Source organism: Grammomys surdaster, unplaced genomic scaffold, assembly GCF_004785775.1.
Source record: "Grammomys surdaster isolate TR1022 unplaced genomic scaffold, NIH_TR_1.0 185, whole genome shotgun sequence".
NCBI lineage: Eukaryota > Metazoa > Chordata > Mammalia > Rodentia > Muridae > Grammomys > Grammomys surdaster.
The window spans coordinates 1,747,656-1,772,672 of record NW_021604630.1 but is presented as its reverse complement, the minus strand read 5'-3'; the positions used below and the strand labels follow the sequence as shown (position 1 = coordinate 1,772,672).

Here is a 25,017-nt window from a genome sequence, read left to right as displayed (position 1 = left end):
CCAGTTGTGGATTGCCAAGGACCAGCCTTGGAGGTACAGGATCTGAGAGGGGATTCTGAGAGAAGAGGTGTGTGAGAATGGCTGGGGGGGGGGCAAACTGGAAGTGAAATCATGGGGTTACAAGCTGATGGCCTATATTCTCCTGTAGACAGGTTTCCAGGTTGTTCTCTCTCCAGACAGCTCTCTCTTACAATTCTAAAAATTCTCTGGATAGCTAATCTCATACAGATCAAAAGCCCAGGCTTTTATTTACATATCAATTCGATCATTATCCTAGGTTCCCTTTTGATTATCCCATAAACCAGCATAGAGACATCAAGCACACGTTGCAAATGAATTCAGAGATCTGCCTGCCTTTGTAAACACAGACAATAAGCTATCTGGGTGGGATCCTGTCATGAGATTACCATTTTCACCATGCCTGGGCCCAAACTAGCTCTGTTCTAGGCTAAGGAATCTGTCTGCCTTTGTATCTTTCTGAGAAGCTGGCTCATAGTGCACCTGCCTCTGTTCTTTTAGGTCCATGAGGCCTCCCATATGATTCATATTGCATCCTTATATTTTGCATAGTTGAGAAATTATATAATTTTGAACACATATCTTCAGAGTTCTTTCCCATAGCCTTAAGAACTGTCCTGAGGATCTCAGCATTTACCAGTTTTTGCTAAGGACATAGACACACCATCACCTCCCTGGACCCACGCTGTCTTTGCTTATCGTGGAGTCATTAATCCTAACAGCAGGAGCATTCCCTGAAGGAGGAACATAAAAATATGTACATTATTATACAAACAAGCCTTATGCCCCCATCAACCATTGACACTTGTAGAGGCCCACGCTCTGATGGCTCTATTCCAGGGTGGGAACCATGTCACACTGTTCCTTGAGCTGGGCTCGGCAGTGGATCCCTATCACAGTCTCCATCTCTTGTCAAAAGAAGCTTCTTTGATGAGGGACGAGAGCTATACTTACCTGTGGGTATCAAGACGAGTATCTAGATGCACTTAGAAATTATATTGGTTTAGGAAAATTGCAGTATAGGTTCTTCTATTCTAGGGTCTATGGCCTCTTCAGCCATGGGTACTCAGCAAGGTTTATACAAAATTGACCAAGCTTGAACTTCTTCCTATTGAATGGGTCTTACATCTTCCTATTAGACAACTGTCCATTATCCCAAGATAAAAGTTCTGTACTTGCACTTGGGGGCTGTCTTGCCATGCTGGGCATTGTGGTTGCTCTTCTCCTTTGGGAGCTTACAGAGCACCGTCAGATACGATGAGAATCCGGCCTCAAGCTGGAGGCTTCCAGGGCAGATCTACGACAACAAGGCCTTGTGTTCAAAGTGTGGTGTTTTCAGCAATATGATCCTACCTTCAAGTCCTGCAAGGCAACTAAAGGCTTGGGCCCACTTGACCAAAAACTGCAAAGGAGGTTCTCCATTGCCTGATAATTGGGATTTTTTGGTAGCTTGTATCTCTTGGGGAGAGCATTATCACTCAGTGTGGTATAACTCCATTAAAAATAGCAAAAAGAGGTAAATATGCACATGTTATATATATATTTAAAGTTAGCTTATAAAATGTTTCCTGTAGCTATAAAAAAATTCTTAATGTATTTATCTTACCTTTTGTCTCCCTTCCCCAGTTAAGTTTCTTGTCCCCTCCTCTCATAGTACCTGTGTCCCATCATAGCCCTCCCTGGGGCTCCTTCCCTCCTCCCTCCATGGTTGCTTTTTGTTTTCCTGGCTTTTGTAATTACTTCAGTCTATGCCCACACCTTTAAAAGACCAACACAAGGAGAAACGTGGGGTTGCAGAATTAGAGGGTGACAACATGATCTTGCAGAGAATGTTTTAAAAGTCTGTGTTTGACCAACGAGTATCTTAGGCAGTTTCTTGTATGCAGCTGTGGAAAGTATAAGCCATGCTAGCAACATTTTATTGTTCTCAGTTGTTGGGACAGTATGCCGAAGTATCCTGGAAGATGTGTGGCTGCCGTCTACGTAACCTGAACATTTTCATACATCTTTTCCTCAGTGATGTGGAAATTATTTTTAAAAGACACGATAAATGATGCAAAGAAAATCCTTACCAACTCTCCCTAGCCTTAAGAGTAAACCTGTAGGCAGTCGCCTTCCTTTTTAAGGTCAAGAGGGATGGTTGGTGCTAGCAGCCTACGTGAATCTCTGTATCTCATTCTCCTGCCCTTTCTGCTCTGGTTTCCTTAGCGACAACCACTCAGGTTCAGGTGCGGGAGCTTCCGTTACTGGTCACAACGCCAGCCCACCTGGCCTGATACTAAGCTCCAGGACCATCAAGGGAGCCATGTTCCTCCTTCTTTTGCTGGTTATGCATCTTAATGGGCTGCAGGCAGGCCAGAGTGAGTACAGAGATGGAAGCTGCTCCCAGCTTTCGGCTTCTGGCTTCTGAGGGGCAAAAGTGAAGTCTGCGACTCCGGCTCTCTGCACGGCTTTGCTTTCCTTTTGCTCCTCTTTGGCTGCAAAGCATTCCCTGAAGTGGGACGGGTTTCCTGTTACATAGATAACAATGGATCGTATTCCAGCTCCCAATTCTGTTACTATGTAAATGGTAGTCTTGACTCAATTTTTCACCACAAAGAAACTGGCTTTTTTGTTTTGTTGTTTCCTTTAAATTCCTGGTTTGTCAACTGCTGCCCTCTATGGGCTTTCTTGACTAACTTCTTTAAAAATTTTTAATTATATATTTTTTCATATTCTCCCCCTCCCTCAGATTTTTAATACTGCCCTACCCACTCAACTTCATATTCTTTCTCTTGTCTCAGACAAAAACCTCCAAGCAAACTCAAAACAAACAAAAAAACTAACAAGATGAAAAGTACAAAGTAAAACAAACAAAGCACACAAAAAACATGGAGTCCCTTTACTGGCCAAATTCTCCTGGTTATGGGGTCTTCTCGGAGTGTGGTTGATACACCTAGTGTAGGTCCATTGGAGAAAACCGACTTCGCTGTACTTAATAATCACCATTCTTTCAGCATGAGTCTATGTTTCTAAGCCTTTTACAGCACTCAAGTTCGGCATTTGAGTAGTTTAGCTGTGTAGCTCAGAGGAGGGAGGAGAAGAGAGAGGAGAGGGAAAGAGGGAGGGAGAGGAGGAAATTTAATAGACAGTGTGAAGGGTAAAGGAAAAAGATGTATAAACCACTCAAAACAACTACTAATGTAGAGAAAGAGATACACAATTAGACTCAAAAGATAGATATTCAAACAGTATCACTTATTTTTCCTTTTAGATCCTCACAAAACCACCCTGCAGACAACGGTTCCTGAAAAGATCTCATCACCAGATGTGGAAAATGATCCAGAAAACCATGTAATTTCAAAACCATCTTTATATGCTAGCTCCTGTGAGATTGTGCTCACCATGACCCAAGCTGCTTAGACAGAGGTAGTGGGTAGAGCCCAGGGAAGCTCCGCTGCAGCAGAGCATTGTGGGATAAGAAGGTCAGGGATGGGCACCCCACAGGTGTCAAAAAGGTGGCAAGCAACAGGCTTGTCCTGCGCAGGCTACAATTAGACTGGGATAAGAGGGAACTGATTCTGAGGATGAGGTGAAGCTTGCTGTCTGTTACAGAATGGTGACTGGGAGTATCTGGCTAAGCCAGAAGATACCAGTTTATTAACACCAAGCAAGCTTCTGCCTGCCGCAGGTGCTAAGCCTTGCTCTTAGTTTAGCATCTTGAAGATTCAGAAATCCACATGGGATGGGAAGACAAAAGACCCATGTGTGTTATGTGTATGTGTATATGTATATATTATATATGTATTAATTTTGTCATTTAAAATATGCAGTAATCAAACACATGAAGTAGGATGTGACTGACATTTTAAAAAAATATTCTTGTTACAGATGGCTTATCTTATCACAATAAATGAAAAACCCCATTTCATCCATCTTAAAAAACAGTAAGTAATTATTTTGTCATTCCAAATGTCAAGGTTTTGACTTTTACAAGAGTTATGGTCATAATCATTTCAGTTCAAATGTATTAATGGCTACTGAATGTTGGCCATTAGACAAGATCTTAGACACAAAAAGAGAATCAAACCAGGTATCTAGAGCATTGATAGATCAGGAAGACATATTCCAATGCACCAGCTCTAAGAAGCAGAGTTTTATTAAAATTTGGTGAGAAATGCCTAAGTAGTGTCCTTTGCAAGTCAGGAAGTCCTTTTGGAACAGAGGTAGATTGCAGCTTGAGAAAGGACAGAGATCAAAGACTTTGGAAAAGAAAGTAGAAGGTAAGTTCCAGAAGATGCGTAAGGACAATGTAAAAGCACATGGTGTACACATTATGCTCCCAAGGGTCAAGTGATCAGTGTGAGGGTTGATGAGGGTGAACTGTAACTTACAGCACAAGGAAAAACAGGACTCCACAGGCCTCCAGACAGAATCAGCAGAATAACTGGGAAACAGCGAAGGATCCAGATCCCTTAGCTGCTGCTCAAGAAAGTGGAGAGGATATTGTGTATCTAAATGATGATCATGAACCGGGAAGATATTTACAGGAGAATTGAATACTTTTGTCCAAGTGGGTATTTTCCACTGGAGAGGTGTCCACAAGAATTTGAATCTCTGAGAATGTTCAACAGGTCCATAGACTTAATAGTAAACAGTAGCTGTGCTATTGGTTAGATACATCCACAGAAAGTGCTTATGAACCTTGGGCAAGATCAATACTTTGGTGTCTAGTGGGGTAGTGTGTAGCTAACATGGAAGATGAGCAGGGAGGCAGGACAAGAGGCAGAAGAGAAAGTGTAATGAATCAGAGATTGGGGTGAGTGGGCACTGTTTCAGGTAGGGTGTGGATAATCATGACAGTTCTGATCCGTAATGTGCTTTTCTGAATTTGAAAAACTGATGCTCTCAGACATTTCCCACAGAACCTTAAGGGTGGTTAAGAACCAAGAAAGTGGGAAAGAGATGTGTGCATAGATGGCACTTCTGGTAAACAAATAATCTGTGGACAATTAAAATTGGACAGAGCAGTGTTGGAGCATGACATCAAATGAGAACACCATTGGTCGGTAGTCACTTAAGCACAGCTTTTCTGATGGCACAAGGCAGTCATGGTACTGAGATCACAGGAGAGAAATGGTTCAGAGCCCAGTCATGCACAGGACGGAATCTGGGGCACAGGCACAAGGGCTTTACCTGAAATAATTAAAAAATTTCACCTATTAAGGAGAGAGGTAAGTCAGATTCAGAGGATGTGAAAGTGACTGATAGGGAAGGCAATGGCCAATAGGAATGGTGGCAAACTTTTAAATGTTTACTGGGGTGGGAGATTATGAAAGAAATTTCTGACCATTATTTTTAAGAACTTGGAGAAGGTCTTGATAGTACCTGTCTGTAGACCCAGCATTCAGTTGTGTCTACATAGTTGTGTCAAGGAGGAAGAGGTGGAGGGGGGAAGGAGGAAGAGGAGGAGGAAGATGAAGAGGAGGGGTAACTGGAGGAAGAGGAGGGAGATCTGGAGAAGGAGGAGGGAGAATTGGAGGAGGAGGAAGAGGAGGAGGGGGAAGTAAAGGAGGAAGAGGAGGGGGAACTGGAGGAGGAAGACGAAGAGGACAGAGAACTGGAGGAGGAGGGAGAATTAGAGGAGGAGGAGGAAGAGGAGGAGGAGGATGAGGGAGAAACTGGAGGAGGAGAAGGAGGAGGAGGAGGAAGAAGAAGAGGAGGAAGAGGAGGGAGAACTGGAGGAGGAAGAAGAGGAGGACACAGAACTGGAGGAGGAAGAGGAAGAGGGAGAACTGGAGGAAGAGAAAGGAGGGAGAACTGGAGGAGGAGAAAGTGGAGAAGGAGGGGGAAGTAGAGGAGAAGGAGGGGGTAAGGGGAAGTAGAGGAGAAGGAGGGGGTAAGGGGAAGTAGGGGAGGGGGAAGAGGTAGGGAAGGAAGAGGAGCAGCAATGACTGGGATTTACTGAGCTGACTGAACATAAATTTGTAGTGAGATCAAGAGAATTGTTTAAAATCAGTGTGAATCCCACATTCTAATTTAGAGATTCAAATATAGCATCTGAATTTAATGAACGGCAAAGGCAAAGATTTGAAAAGCCCTGGACGTCGAAGCCTATATTATTTTTCAGCTGAGTTAGCTACCTGTGCATTTTACTATTTTCTGTATTCAAAGGCTAATATCAGTGATGGGGAAAATGTTTGAATAATAGAATATAGCATGCTGAGAGCTGTATTCTATTTGTATATGAAGACTTATCTCTTACATTTCCTCCATTGCAAGTTGTTTTCAGGATATTTTTTTCTTTTGCATAGATCATTTATAATTTCAACTACAGTGGCTTATACTTATGACAGACATGATGTTCAACATTCTCAGTCTTTGTCAGCTCTGGTAAGCCATAAAGTTTTCGTCCATATAGACTTGTTATTTGGGCTTTCTCTTAAAAATGAACAATCTCTAATTACTTTAGTATTATTTGAAACATTGAACTTGGTACTGATACAATTGTATAACCTACTCTGATGTTATTTTCTTCTTAGTACAAAATTATTGGGTAATTGACTATCAGACAAAAGTATTGAGGCAGGGAAATAATAAAATACATATGACCTTTCTTGGATGTATATTTAAGAATGACTTAACCACCGGTTTTCCTTTGTACATTTTTTTTTCCAGAAAGATTGCTTTTACAATGGATATGTTGCAGGTTTTCCAAATTCTATTGTGACCCTCAGTGTTTGCTCAGGACTCAGGTTGTATATTATTTGAAGATATTATCCTAGATAGGTTTCTATTGCTGCAAGATAGACCATGACAAAAAAAAAAAAGCAACTTGGGAGGGAAGAGTATGTTTGATCTCATACTTCTTAGTTAATAAGAAGTAATGGCTTCTATCACTAAGGGAAGTCAGGACAGGCACTTGGAAGCAGGCACTGAAATGATGGTCATGGAGGGATATTGCTTACTTATTTTCCATGACTTGATGTTTGCCCTCTTATGCAACTCTGGGTCACCTGTCCAGGGGTGGTGGTACCACCTGAGGTGGCCTGGGCCCTTTACATCAACCATTAATCAAGAAAATACAAGCTCGCCTAGAGGCCACCTGATGGAGGCACTTTCTCAACTGAAATTTCCCTTCCCCCAAAACTCTAGCCTGTGTTGAACAGACAATAACTGCATCTTACTGTCTTCCGAGTTCGTCTTCTGTATGCCCTTTCTCATTCTGTATCCACCTTTATTTTTCAATCCTCTGAGAAATGAACCCAAATTGCGAATTTGTAAGTCTGTTCCGAGGAGGGGCCGTGTATGGGTCCTTGTGGGACCTAGCACTTGAGAGGCTGTGGGCTGTATTGAGTGTAGGGAGTGGTAATCAATACTTTCACACTTGTCTAGTTCCCACCCAGTGCTGTTTTTGATTTCCTAGAATAAATGGGGATGCTTGAGGGAGATAGCAACTTCTGTCTATTGGCCACCTTAGGCATGCGTTTCTTCAGTTCCCCCACACTTATCATTTATGACCAAGGCATCAGGAAAAAAGAGTCGGGTGCATCATAGATAAGGGACCAGTCTTAGTCAGGGTCTCTCTCTAGTGCTGTGATTTAACACCATGACCAAAATAACTTGGGAAGGAAAGACTTTATTTCATCTTATGGCTTACAAGCTCATTGCACAGGGAAGTCAGGTCAAGAACTCAGAGGCAGTAGCTGATCCAGAGACCAGGTAGGAGGATTGCTCCTCATGGGTTGTTCAGTTCAGTCTGCTGTTTCAGTCTGCTGTCATCTATGATCCAGAACCATGCCCAGGGATGGCATGGCTCCCAGTGGACTGGGCCCTCCCATATAAGTCATCAGTCAAGAGAACGTCCTGCAGGCTTGCTTGCCTACAGGACATTATGATGCAAGCATTTTCTCAATTAAGATCTTTTAAAAGCTACGTCTAAGTTTATGTCAAGTTAACAGTAACCAACCAATACACGACCCAAGACTAAGGAACCTACAGATTCCACATACACACTAGTACAGAAAGCTAATACTAACACAGCAGAGAATCTTAATTGTCGAGGGACATATATCCATGTGTCCACCTGCCCTCTTTAATGTCTATAATAGACAGGCATGTGCATCCCATAGAAAAGTGATGTAGTTCTGGGATAACCTTGACCAAAATACAGGTGAGACAGGCCAACAAAGATGGCTTCAGATGGAAGAAAACCCTGGCTAACCTTTGCCGTTAGAATATTACAGATTTGGCTGAATTATTTTAGTTTTCCTCTAACTGTTCTGTTCTAACACCCAGTGGAACAATACAACTTGAAGATGTCTCCTATGGAATCGAACCCGTGGAAACCCTGTCAGGATTTGTGCACGTGATCTATGAGAACACAAATGAGCAGGTTAAGATTCCTGACTTAGGGGAGAATCAGACGTACCGCTGGTCTGACGACGTAGACCTCCAGATCCGAAGCAACTTGAAAGTCAGTAGTCACTCTTTCTACTTACTTAATATGATTCTGTGAAATGAAAAATGCTTTTCGAAATACACCTTACCGTGGTTTTACTTTTTGAACACTTTTTCCCCTTCTCTGTGTAGCCCTGGCTGTCTTGGAGCTCACTCTGTAGACCAGGCTCGCCTCAAACTCAGAGGGACCTGCCTGCCCCCGGGCCTCCTGAGTGCTGACCTTAAAGGCAGGTGACACCAGGCCTGGCCCAGTATGGTTTTACTTTATACATGAAGGTCCTGTGTCATCTTTTAGTAGCTCATGAATTTAGAGTTGAAATTGGACATGGATCCAGTAAACACTTAGATCATGAATCCCAGAGGCATGGACGTTTGAACACAGACCTGGAACCCCAGAGGCACGGACGTTTGTAACACAGACCTGGAATCCCAGAGGCACGGACGTTTGAACACAGACCTGGAATCCCAGAGGCACGGACGTTTGAACACAGACCTGGAAGTGAAGAGACAACTTTCAATAATTAACAGAGAATATTCATCCGGGTATCCAGGGCATTTGGATGAAAGTATTAATGCTTTCCTTGCCCGTTCAAAAATAGATCATTGCAATGGCTTACACAAGGTCAACTAGAATAATGAACTTTTCCTTGGCAAAGACTCATGAACTGGCGAGGTAGCACATCAGGCTCTGGTGAATACCATCAGCTGCAAACTTCAGGAGCTCTCTGAAATACATGGTTAGCTACATGCAGCTTCCCCACACCTGTTAGCAAAAATATCCTCCTATGTGGAGAGTTTGAGATTGTCAGAAGGGTTAAGAAAAATAAGGCTTTGGTTATAAACCTAGAATGTTATTTAAAATGTTATAAAGATTCCTGACCTGTCATCCCACTTGAGACATCTAACTGAAAGTTCTTGCTAACCATGGCACTTCTGTGCTGGGAGATCCTCTGAGTGATCCCTAAATGTTGTGTCTGCAAACAGGCTTATTACACACAATAGCAGCTATCTTTCAACTTATTTACAAGTATAATTTCAACAGAAGGGAGCATTTAGAAATGTTTCTCAGGACCCATGTCATTGTGTTTTTCAGAGAGCTGAATTTACCACGTTACGGCCACGATTCATTAAGATGGATCTCATCGTGGATAAAAAGCTGGTGTGTCCTATTCTTCTTATGGTCTGTTCATTTTGACCACTTCCTAGATGAGTACAGTATGTCGTGACCGTATCTGCCTTTGTCACCCTGTGCCATCCTCCCTCCACTTCCGTTGACTCCCTTCTTATATCAGTGGCCATGTCTTGCCTGACGGGTCAGTACTGTAGCCTACAGAGTCCCAACAGCGGGGCAAGGCCATTGAAGACATTTCTCTTATGGTTCCTTCTGACCGTGCGGAGACAAGAGAGCAGAGTGTGAGCTTCCGGTTCCATTCCAGCTTGACTCCTCTGTGTCTTGTATCCGGAGTATGTGCCCCTTTCAGTTATAGAGTTTTAGTTCCGATTTCTTACGGGCACTCATCTGTATTGTTTTGAGAACCTTTGGCATCAGAGGTATCCAGCACACGGCACTGGGGTTTTCCTTTAAAAACCTATTGCTACCAGGAGCAGCCTTATCCGCATTAGCAGGTTACCTCTGTTCACTCCTTCTCACGTGATGATGTTCAGTTAGTTTATAACTTAGGAGCTTTCTATGCGCTTTTAGTTGGGTTGCCTCTCTCCTCCCCTACCGATCCTCTATCCATTTGTATGTATCGATTTCTAGTATTTCTCCCTTCTGTTGTCAATACCATATGTGTTTGGCTCTCACCCCACCCCCCGCCCCACCCCCAGCCCCAGCCCCACCCCCAGCCCCACCCCCAGCCCCAGCCCCAGCCCCAGCCCAGGGCTTCTTTTGTGGATCCCCGGCCCACAGCTCCTCTCCTGTTTCTTGTCCTCTATCAACGCAAATCCCAGCAACCGATGAGTATTGATGCCACTTCATATGGCTTTACTGCTACTAGCCCTGCTGGTGTTTTGCCTGGCTTCTTTGGCTACCGTGAATGTGGGCTGTTGTGCACAGCCGTTGACACTGGTCCCTCTGTGGAGCCAGTTCGGCTGAAGCCACCATGGTGCCATTTGCTCCTGGTCTACAATGTATTAAGTGATGTTAAAACTCATGTCACTTGACATTTTAATTATTTACTTAGCATTAGTGATTTTTCTGGATTTCAATCAGAATGTGGTCTTATTGCTTACTCAGAGGTCAGGTACATGTGTATGTTTGAGGGCATGTGCTTGTCTGTTTAGAACCATTCATATTTCAAAAAAAAATTTTTTTTTTCAGTTTGATTACATGGGGTCTGACACTAAAGTTGTGCTACAGAAAGTCATTCAGGTCATCGGTTTTATAAACACCGTGAGTTTTCAAAAGCAAGTTTTTTTACATAATTTATAAATGTAAATATATATATATGAATTAATGTGTGTCATGTTTTGCTAAGCTCCTGAAATCTCTGTGTAACCCAAAAAGAACCATGCTAAATATGTTTTTAGGGGTTTCAAGTGATGCTCAGAATTAGATACAAGTTCTCCTTTCTCTTTTTAGATGCTCTCCAAGTTAAAACTGACTGTTGTAATAAATTCCATTGAAATCTGGTCGAAGGAAAACAGAATTAATTTCTCAGAAGTGCCTGATAAATTATTGGTTCAGTTTTTACATTGGAAACGTAAGCATAGACCAGAAAACATTACATACTTGCTGGCGTAAGTACATCATTCTGTATCTCCTAACGTTGAAGGAATAATGCGAATGACGTATTCATTTTGAAAGATACACGTTTGCTTTGCATGTATTGGTTTTGAATTTCTCTGATATCGTAGATATGAAAAATGGAAGCTGTGAAGTCTCCCTCCCTTAGAAGGGATGTGAGGCAAAATGAACACAGTTTTATTAAAGAGCACAGAAGTGCCAAGGTGTGTGCTGTGTAGCCATGTGCTGGAGCTGCTTGTGGCTTCGTCCCAGACACAGTGCCTCCGCTTTCCCAGCATGACCGCACAAATGGTTTTTGTCACAAGAAATTAGAAGTTAGAAATCTGTGAAGATGAATCCAACCAATTTGGCTTACAAATGTCTGATGCCTGTTATCAAATCTCGACAGTCTCGGTTTCTTATATAATTACTCACCTAGTTAATAATTTCATTTTCTAATAAAGATGGACTGACTCTTAGTGATAAATGAATAGCAGGTCCTAAAAGTTGAAGTTGTAGGGATTTCTAGCTAGATACGCAAAATTTGGTACACCCACATACACGCATACAGAATATGTGGAACCAGATTGAAAAATCACCATTACTGGGGCATTAAAATATTCTTCATAGAGAAGCCTTGGGAAGTTTGTTTGTTTATGTTGCATATTTTATTTATTTACAGTTCAGATGTTATCCTCTTTCCTCATTGCTACCCCCCCAGAAGCTCCCTATCCCATCCCCCTCCTCCTATTTCTGTGAGTGTGTGCCCCCAACTACCCACCCACTCCCACCTCCCCACCCTTGAATTCTCCCACACTGGGGCATCCAGCCTTCATGGGACCAAGGACCTTCTTTCCCACCTATGCCCTACAAGGCCATCCTCCATTACATATACAGCTGGAGCCATGGGTCCCTCCCTGTGTGCTCCCAGGCTGGTGGTTTAGACCCTGGGAGCTCTGGTTGGTTGGTATTGTTGCTCTTCCCATGAGGCCTCAGACCCTTTCAGCTCCTTCTGACTCCTCCATTGGGAACCCCATGATCAGTTCAGTGGTTAGCTGGGAGCATCTGCCTCTGTGTATGTCAGGCTCTGGCAAAGCCTCTCAGGAGACAGCTATGTCAGGCTGCTATCAGTATGCATGGGAAGTGTATTTAAATAGGACAACCCTGTAGCAGCATAGAACTTAGGCTATAGTAAATGTTTGGTGATAGTTGATCCTATGAAAAAAATTGACATTACTAACACTGCTTTTCAATCTACCCATGATCCTTGTACAGATTTGAGGAGCACCCTGCTTCCACAGGAGCCCTATATCCAGGGGATCTGTGCAAATTTGATTTCAATGCTGCTGTTGCTCTGGTATGCAATTGCTATCTCCCCTGCCCCCTCTCTTTCTTCATGTTTTGAAAATGGCTAAGTATTTTATAGGAGAAACTCTTTTATTTATCTGCTTGTCTGTGTATTTACTCTCTTATTTATTTGTATTTATATATTTATTTTTCTCTCACATAATCCATCCTTTTCCCCCTCCACTACCCCCACCCCCCATTTTCTGCCCCTCCCCAGACCCACTTCCCAGGCTCCCACCTCTCCAAGCCCACAACTCTTGTCCCTTCTCCCCACTGGAGGAAAGAGCAGATCTCCCGGGTACATCAACTGAGTGCAGCATAGCAAGTTACAAGATGAGGCACAGACCCTTACACTGAGGTTTGGGCGAGGGAACCCACTATGAAGAAGGGATCTCAAGAACAGGGTTCCCCACCAAAACACCAAGCCAACAATCACAGGGTTTATATAGAGGACCTAGCACAGACCCACGCAGGCTCTGTGATTGCTGCTTCTGAGCCCCTATGAGCCCTGCTGAGTTGATTCTGTGGGCCATGTTCTCCTGGCGTCTTCCATCCCTCTGGCTCTGACAGTTCCTCCCCCCTCTCTTCTGCAGGGTTCCCCAAGCTCTGAGGGGAGGATTCAGATGGAGACCTCCAACCTGGGCTTAAAACAACTTGAACTGTATACCACCGCTTTAAAAAACGAACCGCTGTTTGCCTTGGCACATTTAACATTTTGTTTGTTTGCTTTTTGATTTTGTTTTCCCGAAACAGGATTTCTCTGTGTAGTCTGGCTGCTTTGGAAATCAATCTGTACACCAGGCTAGGCTTGAAGTCAGCGATCTGCCTGCCTCTGGGCCCCCAGAGTGCGGGGCCTAAAGGGCGCCACTGCCTCCTGGCTTTTGACTTGCTAAATTTTTAAGTGCTTATTGTTTGCATTTGTCTGTCTTTCAATTCTTTGCTGAATTTCTTTTTTTTTTTATTCACCTTCTAGATCCATTATAGAAATAGGAGGTACGACAGCTCCTCCTTTATTTTTGAAATAGCTGTTAATTTTCATTAAGTGTTCTTTTTTTTTAAATCATCAATGAAGCTATTTAAAGAAATTTCCCTTGTTGGAAAGTTTTAAAGAAATCAATTTGTCTTTCAGTTATCAGTGATTTAATTCATTGTGTTGTGTAGGCGATGGCCCATTCTTCTTGAAAGGTGGTGTCAATTTCATATGTTCAGTCAAGTCGCTCCGAATATTCTTCTCCCCCTGGGGGGAGGAGCTGTCTAGATGCTTTCCTCCACGCTGGCCTTACCTTTCAGGTGTGTTTTTCTAGCGCTTATTGTTAGTTCTTTTCATTTTTAAAGTGACTAAAATATGATTGGCTTATTCTATTAATGTTTGACTTTCTTGAATTTATTATTACTTTGTTGGTTCTCATTTTGTATTTTACATTTCTAATTTCTAAAGCGGAAACTTTGATGATGAGTTTGTCTGAAGGCATTAAAAGCTACAAATGAACATTTTATGTCAACTTAGATATACCTCAGATGTTTTGCTGCTTCATAATTAAGTCCACAGTATTTTTTTTTTTAATTCCCTAAACACAGCTTCTGTGTGAACAATCCCTGTCTGTCTGAGCATGCCTTAACTCTGGTTCTTGATTATAGGCTCATTTTCTGAAACATTCTGGATTGTAAGCCCTGGGGCTTATTCTCTAGAATGTATTTTGGATCCTAACTTCCTGGCAGTGACTTTTTTTTTTTTTTAATGTCTTACTTTACAGGAGGTTTTCTGTGTATCTTTCTTAGGTAAATTTTTTGGGGAGAGTAATTTCTCCTTTAGCAGAAGGATGGAACCTTCTTTCCTTCTTTGTATCTGAGCATTTCCATGAAGGAGTCTCTTTTCTCTTCCTCAGATGTGGAAGAATGTGGCACCCACCTTTTGCTTTTATCTTTTATCTATCTTCTTTCCCTAATTCACAGACGGGGTACCATGCCTTTCTTTTCTGTGATTTGACTTAATGTCTTTATTTTGATTGGCAGATGGTTTCTGATGTCGGTGGGGGGAGACTATGCAGGATCTGTGAGGGCTTTGGAATGTCTGAGATTTTAGACCCAGAATCTGTATTTTTAAAATTTTTTTTTTTTTTTTGTCTGTTAGTACTTTTGGCCACTGCACTAGGTATGACTGAACATTGTGGTTTTGGCTTTGCTTCCCCAATGAATGGTCTCGCGGAGGGCCTCACACTATTGGTTACTCGTGTGCGTTAAATGTCAGTTTGGCTCTCGGCACATCTACATTTTTGTCATATTAATCAATTCTTTCATTGAGTTATGAGAGCTCTTTATACACTGGACAGTAACAGTTCAGCAGATACATACTTTTCAAACTTCTTTCCTACAGGCTGCCTTTTAATTTGTTGATTGCTTCATTTGCCATTAAAAAAAAAAAAGGGCATCCTTCTTTTTCTTTTGCTTGGTTCCCTGAGCTTTTGGCATCTTAATCGAGAAAAACTCATGAAAGTCAAAGTCAAAAAACCTTCACACTTGAGAATCCAGGATGCTATTGTTAGGTCTGTAATCCATTTTCCGTTAGCTTTTGTGAATGATGGATAGCTCCAGGATTCACAACACTCTTCACTAAAGACTCTCTGCCCTTTCTCACTGTGATACTCTGCCATTCTTGAAAAAAAAAAAAAACTTATGCTTATGTGCATGGTTTCACATGGGAACCTTTTTCTAAGTTCTGTTGGTCTATGTGTTTGGTTTTGAATAAATACCATATAGCCTTGAATTATAGTTTGAATTAAATAAATAATGGTGGTAGGCATCTTGTTCCTCATGCTCTAATAAGCTGTGGCTGGTGGGTCTTCTGCAATAGTGTATAGATTTTAGAATTTTTTCTTACTTATGTGTAGAATATACCTGAGATTAAGAAACTGCATGACTTTCGATAAAGCAGATATTTTAGCCATTTGCGTTCTTCTAACAGCTGACAGCTTTGTGATTGTTTGTGTCGTCTTTAGTTAGCTCTTTTCCTCAGCATCTTGGGGAGTACGGAGCCTCTGACTGAGTGTTTCATGTTGGTTCTGTGCCGCGGGCAGCCTCCTGCACAGTGTTTGTGTTTTCGCTGCTGTGTCATTACTGTAAATGGTACTAAGTTGTATGTGTTAGTTTCAGTTGCTTCAAGATCACTGTATTTGTGTACCTTAACACCCTATAGTAAATCGTGTAAGTTCTCTCTCTCTCCCTCTCTCTCTCTTTCTTCCTTTCTTTCTTTCTTTCTCTGTCTGCCCTTGCTTGGCTTTCATTGTTGCGCACTGAAGGGGGCAGCGAGAGCAGGAATCCCTTCCTTGTAACAAATCCTTGAGACTAAGCTCTGTTTAGGATCTCAACAGCATAGACATGGGTGTTTTGTTGATTAAGAGACTTAACTCTCTCACCCTTTGTTCTGCCCTCACCGATTCAAGCTGGACACCACAGCTAGCACACAGGATACATAAGAACTCATGATTAAATCTAAAACACTTAAAGTTGTAATGCTCACTTGAAAAACACGTGAGGGTGGTTCAGTGTTTTTCAAATTAACAAAGAACACCTTCTGTAGCTGTCGTTGCTTTCAAAAATTCAAGTTCAGGGACCTGGCAGCTATCACACTGCAGAAAACACATTTCCAACTTCATACACAGAGGCTGCCCCAAATGTCCCCCTCCTTCCCTCCTTCCCTCCTTCCTTCCTTCCCTCCTTCCGTCCTTCCTTTCCTCCCTCCCGCCCTCCGTCCCTCTCTCCCTCTTTGTCCTCTCTCCCTCTCTGTCCTCTTTCCCTCTCTAGCCACCATTTCCTTCTAATGGTCAAAGATAGAGAATCCAAGAAGGTAGTCTTTCCATGAGCTATTCATAAATGACTCAATCCAATCTGCTGGGTTGGATGAATCCGAGGTAGTCAAGGCTAGCCCCCTCTTAACAGAATGACATCATAAAGGTTGTCATAGAAATCTGGGTTATTGGGACCCATTAAGGAATACAGATTTCATTATTAAATACAAGATTAAAGGCACTGGGTTAAAGGCAACCCAAAGAAGTCACTGAAATGAGATGCTTTTCATGGGTTGAGCTTTGAGGAGGTGGCTTGTGCTGTCATTTAGTTCATGGCATTCTGAAGTAAGACTATATCGAGTCACCTGTGTTCAACAAGCCCATAGTCAAAACATCTATAGATTTCTACTACAGTTACATCCATGTGGGTATCTGTCTTGAAAGTGTTAACAGATTATTTTTCACTGCAGCAAATGTTGCTAACCCTTTTTCCTTCTGCTCCTGTTTAGTACCCGAAAGGTTTATCGTTGGAATCATATAGTGTCATTGTCCTGCAGCTGCTAAGTATCAGTATGGGCTTGACTTACGACACTGACAACTGCTACTGTACAGGAGATGTTTGCCTAATGACGCCCAAAGCCATGTAAGACAGCCGTCTTTATCAAACACACTCATCCCCCTTTGCTTTTGGACGGTTATTTCTGTTAACTGAATCGAAGTAAATTGATGATGGTATATATTTTTTTGATATTCCACACCCTTCCCAGTAACGAACACGTGGATGCTAAATGCTTGGCGCCCCCACCTGAGCTTATCGGCTGCCTTTTTTCTCTCAGTGTCTATTTTCCTATTTTTGGTATGTAATATTAGCACATCATTGTGATGCATGTTATGAAATTTCGATTCATGAATATATCATATGTTGATCAGCTCTGAATAATGGGCATATCTATCTATAGCTTTACGTTCTATTTCTTTAGTGCATTGACATTCAAAGCTGCCCTAACTGGTTTTGTGATAAATAATGTGTTGATGTTAACTATAATCACCCTGCTGTACATGAAAGGAAAGCCTACTTCCTCCATCAGTCTGTGATAGGAACTCATTGTCTGACCTCTCCCTCTTCTCCCTGCTTTCCCTGATGTCTGGCAACCACTATTCCGCTGCCAACTTTCCTGGGCTTAGTATTTTACATGCTACTTTCGAGTGGGGGTGTTGTGCTATTTTAAATTCCTGTACCTAAATCCTAAGTTCTTCCACTTAACGTAGTGTGCCCTGAGTCCGCCCGTGTCGGAGCAAAAGAGAAGGGTGGTACACATTTTATGGCAAATAAATAATAGTTGCGAGCAGACACATTTTAGCTACTCATTTTGTGATGAACATTTGGGTTGATCCCACATCATGGCATTTGTGAGGACTGGCGAGGGAACAATTTGACCCTGGGTTTCCCTTAGACATCTGATCCATCTCCCTTGTCTACATACACAGCAGGCTCTCTGGAGCTCTCTGTGGTCCATTCCCCCCACCCTCCCCCACCCTCCCACTTTTGAGGCAGTATCATACACTGTGTGCAAAATAACTATATTTTACATTTCTGTAAAATAACTATAGTTTACATTTCTGTCACAGTAGTTAGGCAGTGTGGTAATTGCTTTCTCTCACCACTTTGCTGTTTTCCATTTGACTCTGGGGAGGAGAAAGCCTATGCCAGCTGCCTTTCCCTATAGTTCTAAAGTCATGGATCCCAAGTATATAGAATAGAAAATGCCCAGGCCCTATGTGGTTCTTTCAGTCCTGGGAGTTGGTTTCTAGTAACTTAGATCTTGGCTTTGCAGACTCACCTCTCACTTCATTTTATGATGTGTATAACTTATACTCAGTGAGGAAGACACAAGAATGAGAAATGCCATTTGCCACACCATCTCGAAAATGTTCAACATTTCAAAGTTTGTATATAGCAAAAGTATAAGATAGAATTAAATCCCTTAAAAATATTCAGAAATTAAGGCTGAATATTTGAATATCAATTATCTGGCCTTAGTGAGAGAATCATAAATAGCAGTTCCAGTGCTTAAAGATTCCAAACTTCAAGGAGAATACATGCACAAATACACACACTCTGCACATGCTCAGTCTACACACACACAGACACACACAGAGAGAGAGAGAGAGAGAGAGAGAGAGAGAGAGAAGTAAGAGACCTTAGCATCTAGATGTTGATATCTAGGTAGTGGAAGTTAAGAACCCCGGGTCAGCACATTATGTGTATTGAGGGAATACCTGTACCAACTTCTGTGTAAGCACAGCATGGGACAAATTTGTTTTTTGAGTTGTATCATTGGTTTTCACTTTTTTTTCTCTGTAGAATTATAAAAGCATGAGTAAGCACCATAGCAATCTCAAGACTGTGTTTAAAAGTGTGCTTAGCATTGCCTGGAAAGGATAGTGCTCTCAAAATCCTTCCCCAAACCACTCCGCTATGGGAACTGCAATACCAAGCAGCAGCTTTGATCATGTGCACATTGTTACGTTCTAGATATTCTGGGGGTATGAAGGATTTCAGTACTTGTAGCTTGGATGACTTTAAATACCTCTCAACAAGACAAGACCTTGGATGTCTCCGGGACTTCCCTTTGGAAAGAAACCGACCCCCACAAAGAAAGCCAAGGAGAATCTGTGGCAACGGGTTGCTGGAGTTGAATGAACAATGTGATTGTGGCACTTTGAAGGTGGGTGGTCCTTTTTCCTCCCTGCCCCCCACCCCTCTTCAGTTTTTATCCGCAGTGCTAAGAAAACCAGAAGGGACTTTATCTTTTATTAAAGTAGATTGGAAGTAGACTCCCCCAACCCCTTTCCTTCCCTCCCTGAGCTACGTGACACTGAAAGCTTCATCTCCTAATGCTCCATTTGGAGGTTAGCACATTGGTTCTCTGACTGAGAACTGCCCGTAAGCCCTGCCCTTTGACATTGGTTATTGTTCCGGTCTGCTGAGAAATGACTATAAAACTGTGTTAACTGTCAACAGGATTTTCCCTTCACAAGTATGTGTTCCTGACTAATATACAAGAAGATCATTCTGTGGACAACTGTTCTCAGTTAAAACATTCCAAATAAAACCTGTAGAAGATATAACATACAAAAACAAGACCAAAGTAAGCGACAGCTGAAAAAAAAATGATAGAGAGACCCGAGCAGGCTTGTTGCTTGTTAGAGGAAGGCTTGGAAAGGAAAGATCTCACGGAACAGTGTCTTTATCAGGCCCAGAACACACCAGCAGGGATCCTGGTCTTCCTGTTCTCACAAACATTCTGCCATCTCTTTAACAGTGTTTCCTGAATCTTAGGTGTAGGAGTTACTTTGCAAACGTACCAACCAGGGCTGGGTAACCCAAGTTCACTCCATCTCTGTGTGTTAACCAGTTGTCTTTAATAGCCCCTACCTACTCCCTCGGAAGTTAGCTAATCACTAGTGGCCAAGCCTAAACACATTACACATGAGCAACACAGAATGGACTCACAATATGTTGTATCTACATAAACTTGTGATTTGTAGTAATTGTAGAAGAGGTCATGAAATTGAGAGCCAGTTAGAGAGAACACAGAAGGAGTTAGAAAGGGGAGAGAGGAACGGAAATGATGTAAATACAGAATTTATGTAGAAAATATACCACCCCCACTCATAAACACACAAACACACACACACACACACACACACACACACACACACACAAAACCATACAAACAACTTTTCAACCAAGACAACCAGAGATGACAGAGTACTACCAGAAACTCTGTAGAGACCAGAGGCTCAGTCTGATGACAGAGCTACCCTAAGAAATTGCTTGTCTATGATGCCACCTCCAAGGTGAGCAGGGGCCTCCCAGTGCTGACGACACCTACCACCTTGGTTTCAAATGTCCCCCACACTCCACAGATGCAGATGGTGATCTGCTCACTACCATCCAAGCTGTTACTACTATGTGGTGCTATCTTCAGATCACTTTCATCTCTGTGACCCTACCATTATTGAGCTACACTCACGGGTGTTTTACATTTATCCACATTCGCCTGCTGTGGCTTCCTGCCTCTGGGGACAGGCTTCTTAGGAAGTACGCTCTACCTTGCTTCTCCACATGCTACTTTGCCTTGTGATCAGCACCCCAGAATCTAGGAGGAAAAGAAGCAGCCATGTTCTCTGGTACCTGAACTGATATGGTATCCTTTCCGTGAGGATAGCAAGATGATGATGATGATGATGATGATGATGATGATGATGATTGTTCTTATTATTAGAGTAGTCACCTTGTCATGTGGGGTGAGCAGCCACTGTGCCCAGCCTTCTTGTGTGCAAGCTAGTCTTCTGAAACCTGAGATGTTTCACCTCCCTGGAAAGCAGAGTTCCCAACTCTCCCAACCAACTATAGGCCAGTCTATAGTTACATTTTGTCATTCCTGAGTACTTTGGGCACTACTCAGGGCTGCAGAACCTGATCCGCTGTTTGCCACCCTTATGAAGGTCTCATCATCACACAGTGCTCCAGTTGCTTTGTGGTCTGGATTATTCCCATGCTCTTTCTCTTGGTGCCCATGAGTCTGAAATGTCCATTCCTTTCCACATGGACCAGAATTGCCACACTGTTCTTGCACTCGGGGGCAACCTACTAAGTGGAGTTTTGGAGTTTTGTTACAGTGTTATGAAAAGTGAGAGAGTCATATCACCCACGCCTAAGAGACGACTCCAGCCTGGAGCTTCAGCCACAGATCAGGTTAAACAAAAGAAAGAACCTTTGAATTTGAGGATAGGTCTTTTGAAATAATCAAGTCAGAGGGTGTGGGAAGGAAAAGAAAATGGAGGGGGGTAAAGAAAGACCATGGAGCTCATATGAGACCATTAAGTGCAGAAATTCTTACTATGGAACTTCCCCAAAGAACAAACATAAAACAATTATAAAACACACATTTTAAGAAAAAACCCAGTAACTTAAAACTCCCCGATTTGGGGGGAAGATTGATGAGTCCTAACACTTTCTCAAATAATTTATCCCAGTGGTTCTCAACCTCTGTAATGCTGAGACCTTTTAATACAGTTCCTTATGTGGTATTGAACCCCGCCCCCCGCCAACTTAAAATTATTTCATTGCTACTTCATAGCTGTAATTTTGCTACTGTTATGAATCATAATGTAAATATCTGATATGTGATCCCCATGGAGGTTCCCATGCTCAGGTTTAGACCATCAGATGGGTTTAACCTAGTGGGATCTCCACCCAAACTGTTAAAAGTAGAAGATAATTTTTAAGCAAATTGACATACAAATGAATCATTATGGGGCTCTGAGTGGTTCTTTTTTAAATGTAGAAACATTTTAGGGCAAGAGAGACTGGAGTTACATATACAGAGTGCTGAGAGAAGTCAGGAAAGAAACCTGTGTTTCTAGAAGCTCGTGTTTAGGGAGGGTACATCTTAGACACAAAGAACTAAGTTCCGAGACAAGTAGAAACTGAGGAGTTCATCGCCACGTACTTCTAATAAAATCTTGGTAGAGTTTTTCAGCCATAAATAATAACCAGTCATATTTTGCCGACAGGATATTGATTTGATATTGACGAATACATATATACTACCAACAAGCAAGAAAGAGCAGAGATAACAATACATATCCCTAAAAGGAGAGCAAGTCCAAAGCTTTGTCACAAGAAACTTACATGTCAAATCACCAAGGGTATTCAACGGTTTATAAGCGTGCATTCAGCTAACACTAGAGCAGCTGCACACACAAACACATTCAAGTACATATGGAGGTAGAAATTTATAACAATACAGTGGCAGACTTCAGTATTCCACTTTCAAAGGTCAGAAAATTATTAAGGAAATAAGTAACAAAGTTTACTCAAACTTCACTTTAGACCATATATGTATATAACACACACCACACACACACACACACACACACAAACACCACACACATCTTCCTACCTAGAGGCAGTATAATATGTATTCTTATCTTGTATATGTGAACCAACTATAATGTTAAACTGTCATAGCAGTTTCCCAATACGAATCTTGGAAAATTAACAAATGTACAGAAAGGAAGCGCATGCCCTGGAGCCACTAATGGGTTGATGATGAAATAAATAAATAAATAAGAAAATATCTTGAGGTGAATGAGAGCAGAGATTGAAAACTCCTCAAGACCTCTCAGATGCAGCAAGAGCAGTTCCAAGGGGTGGGGAGACCATTATTAATATTTAATAATCGGTCTGATTCACCACAGTAAAAGAAATAATACATTGTATGACCCCAACACATAACTTGAAAATGCTAGACAAGATAAAACATTCATGTATGAGTCCTCGGGGGCAGCACCACAGTTAGATGCTTCTGTGATGATGACAATGTCTGTTGATCTACCCATGACCCAAGTGACTGACCACATAGGGATGCAGAATTAACAACAATATTAACTCCATGTGCCTCTGGTGAATTTGAATCATTCCAAGTGGCTAGCTAATATTCTCCTGGTAGGGCAGCTCTAGAGTTTTCAGTCTGATTCCTTCCTGAGGAACCAAAATAGAGGAGCCAAGCAAACGTCCAAATGCAGCATGCTCTCAGACCTCAGGCTCCTAAGCAGAGCCAAGCCTCTTCATTGTTGTGATTTGCACATAAATAGTGCCAACAAATGAAGCTTGACCTAAAAGCCAGAGTATAGAATTGTTTAGAGAGAGTGGTTGTTACTAAGAGATCAAGAAATGATTTCCCTGGGTGGTTTCATGGTAGTCCTTGTTAAACTGCACTGAATAGAGAGAAACTTGCTTTTACAAACTGTTGAATGAGAGAGTTCCATGCCCTCCCTGGAGAATGGACTATTAAAACTATAAATGGAAGAAAAAAAAAGATGACATGGTATGTAAGATCACGTGCTCCAGCTTTGTTTGATGTGGCACAGCCACATGTGGGCTAAGCAAGACTTTGTCTTTCTTTGCAGAACTGTACACACAAAAAATGCTGTGACCCCATGTCATGCCGATTGAAGCCCAATGCCACATGTGGCTCCGGGGAGTGCTGTGCTCAAAACTGCAAGGTAAGAAGGAGTTTGCATTTGAAAACAACCCAGAACTTATCTCCTTGAGATCAAACACACAGTTCGGAGAGATGGCAAGCAATGGCATCACTCTTAACTGGTAATTTTGACACACTTGTGCAAGCGACTGTCTCCCTTCCACACTTGGCCCATTTGGTGACCTGTCACTCCCGTGCTCTCGTGAACATTTGTCTCCTGTTCCTTCTCTCCTAACTTGGCTTTCTGACGTTTCCTCTGTGACATCAACATATGGCTCCGCCAGTTTTTCCTCATTCTTCTTTTTTTCTGTGTATAGCTTGTAAGAGGGCAAGCAGTCAGCCAGGTTCTTTGTCCAGGTTAAACTCAGTTTATTGTCTTCTGGGAAAGTCCCTCGCTCGGCCGCACCTACCCAGGGAATGCTGTCGCTGTCCACTTTCTTATCGTTCAGATGATTTATGGCGGGGCTCCGCGAACGTTTACATCTTAAGAAAAAAAAGATGATCAAAGTACACAGCATAAATCAAAAGATCGCAGCAAGGTGTGCTTTGACACCAGTGAGTGTGGGGTTGTGTTAGTTATGGTTATTTAGAGAAATAGTAATGTGTGTGCGCACGCACACCCCCCCCCCAGCTTGTGTTTAATCACCACTAGCTACAAGCTAGAGTTATCTAAAAGAAAGGAAGCTCAATTGAGAGAACGCCTCCATAAGATCTGGCTGTAGGACATTTTCTTACTAGTGATTTGACGGGTTAAGACCCCATTTGACCCAGGTTTCAGACTATAGTAATACCTGCTTTAAGTAAAACATATAACACCCCTCCCCCCAAAAATACTTACAAAACTTTCATCAAAGGCAAGAAGATAGTTATACAATACTAAAGAATATGATTCATCAAAAGGATATAAAAGGCACTAGAGAAAGACAGACCCATTCAAAATCAAGAAGGACTAAGACTTCTACACTTAGCAGTAGTTCAATCACATTGCTGAGATGCTGCATAGGACAAATTTAACTATGATGTCCTTCCATGTAAGAGAAGCCACCCCCCTCCCACCAAGTCCTCTGACAACAGGTACAGCCTCTGTCAATTGAAAGGTCATGACAGAGCTTGATCTGGGGTGTCATCCAGGACAACCACTGGGAGAGCAGAGAGCTGAAATCTGCATGTTTAGAGGTTGGAGTCTTGGAAAATCAACTCTAAAACTCGCACAGTGAAATGAGTAGCACCCTTCTTTGGGGATCTGGAGAAACTGCAGCAAGTGCTCTTGTAGGCTCTGTGTACAAGCTGCAGCACTCCCCACAGGAGCACAGGCCCTGACCCTCCTGCTGTCTACTGAAAAGAGTAAGCATTCTCATTTAAAGAAAGAAAGAAATTAAATTTAAAAAGAACTTCAACACGGTTGTCTCCTTCTTTTACTCCTCCTCCTCCCCTTCCTCCTCTTCCTCCTCCTCTCCTCCTCCTCCTCCTCCTCTCCTCCTCCCCTCCTCCTCTCCTCCTCCCCTCCTCCTCCTCCTCCTCCTCTCCTCCTCCCCTCCTCCTCCTCCTCTCCTCCTCTCCTCCTCCTCCTCTCCTCCTCCACTCCTCCTCCTCCTCTCCTCCTCCTCTCCTCCTCCACCTCTCCTCCTCCTCTCCTCCTCCT

The 25,017-nt window shown here is 42.4% G+C and overlaps 1 protein-coding gene across 2 annotated transcripts in view; it reads left to right on the top strand.

Annotated features, from left to right (window-relative positions):
* Window positions 1–2,323: 2,323 nt before the first annotated feature.
* LOC114621943 (disintegrin and metalloproteinase domain-containing protein 5-like) overlaps window positions 2,324–25,017 on the top strand; it is a 74,910-nt gene continuing 52,216 nt past the window's right edge. For both annotated transcript variants that reach the window (XM_028768290.1, XM_028768291.1), the window contains exons 1-13: window positions 2,324–2,378; window positions 3,272–3,351; window positions 3,889–3,944; window positions 6,312–6,390; window positions 6,676–6,752; window positions 8,296–8,473; window positions 9,551–9,616; window positions 10,781–10,852; window positions 11,042–11,199; window positions 12,461–12,542; window positions 16,827–16,960; window positions 18,854–19,046; window positions 23,302–23,397. In XM_028768290.1, the coding sequence (XP_028624123.1) occupies window positions 2,324–2,378; window positions 3,272–3,351; window positions 3,889–3,944; window positions 6,312–6,390; window positions 6,676–6,752; window positions 8,296–8,473; window positions 9,551–9,616; window positions 10,781–10,852; window positions 11,042–11,199; window positions 12,461–12,542; window positions 16,827–16,960; window positions 18,854–19,046; window positions 23,302–23,397 (1,326 nt within the window). The remainder of the gene's footprint in view (window positions 2,379–3,271; window positions 3,352–3,888; window positions 3,945–6,311; window positions 6,391–6,675; window positions 6,753–8,295; window positions 8,474–9,550; window positions 9,617–10,780; window positions 10,853–11,041; window positions 11,200–12,460; window positions 12,543–16,826; window positions 16,961–18,853; window positions 19,047–23,301; window positions 23,398–25,017) is intronic.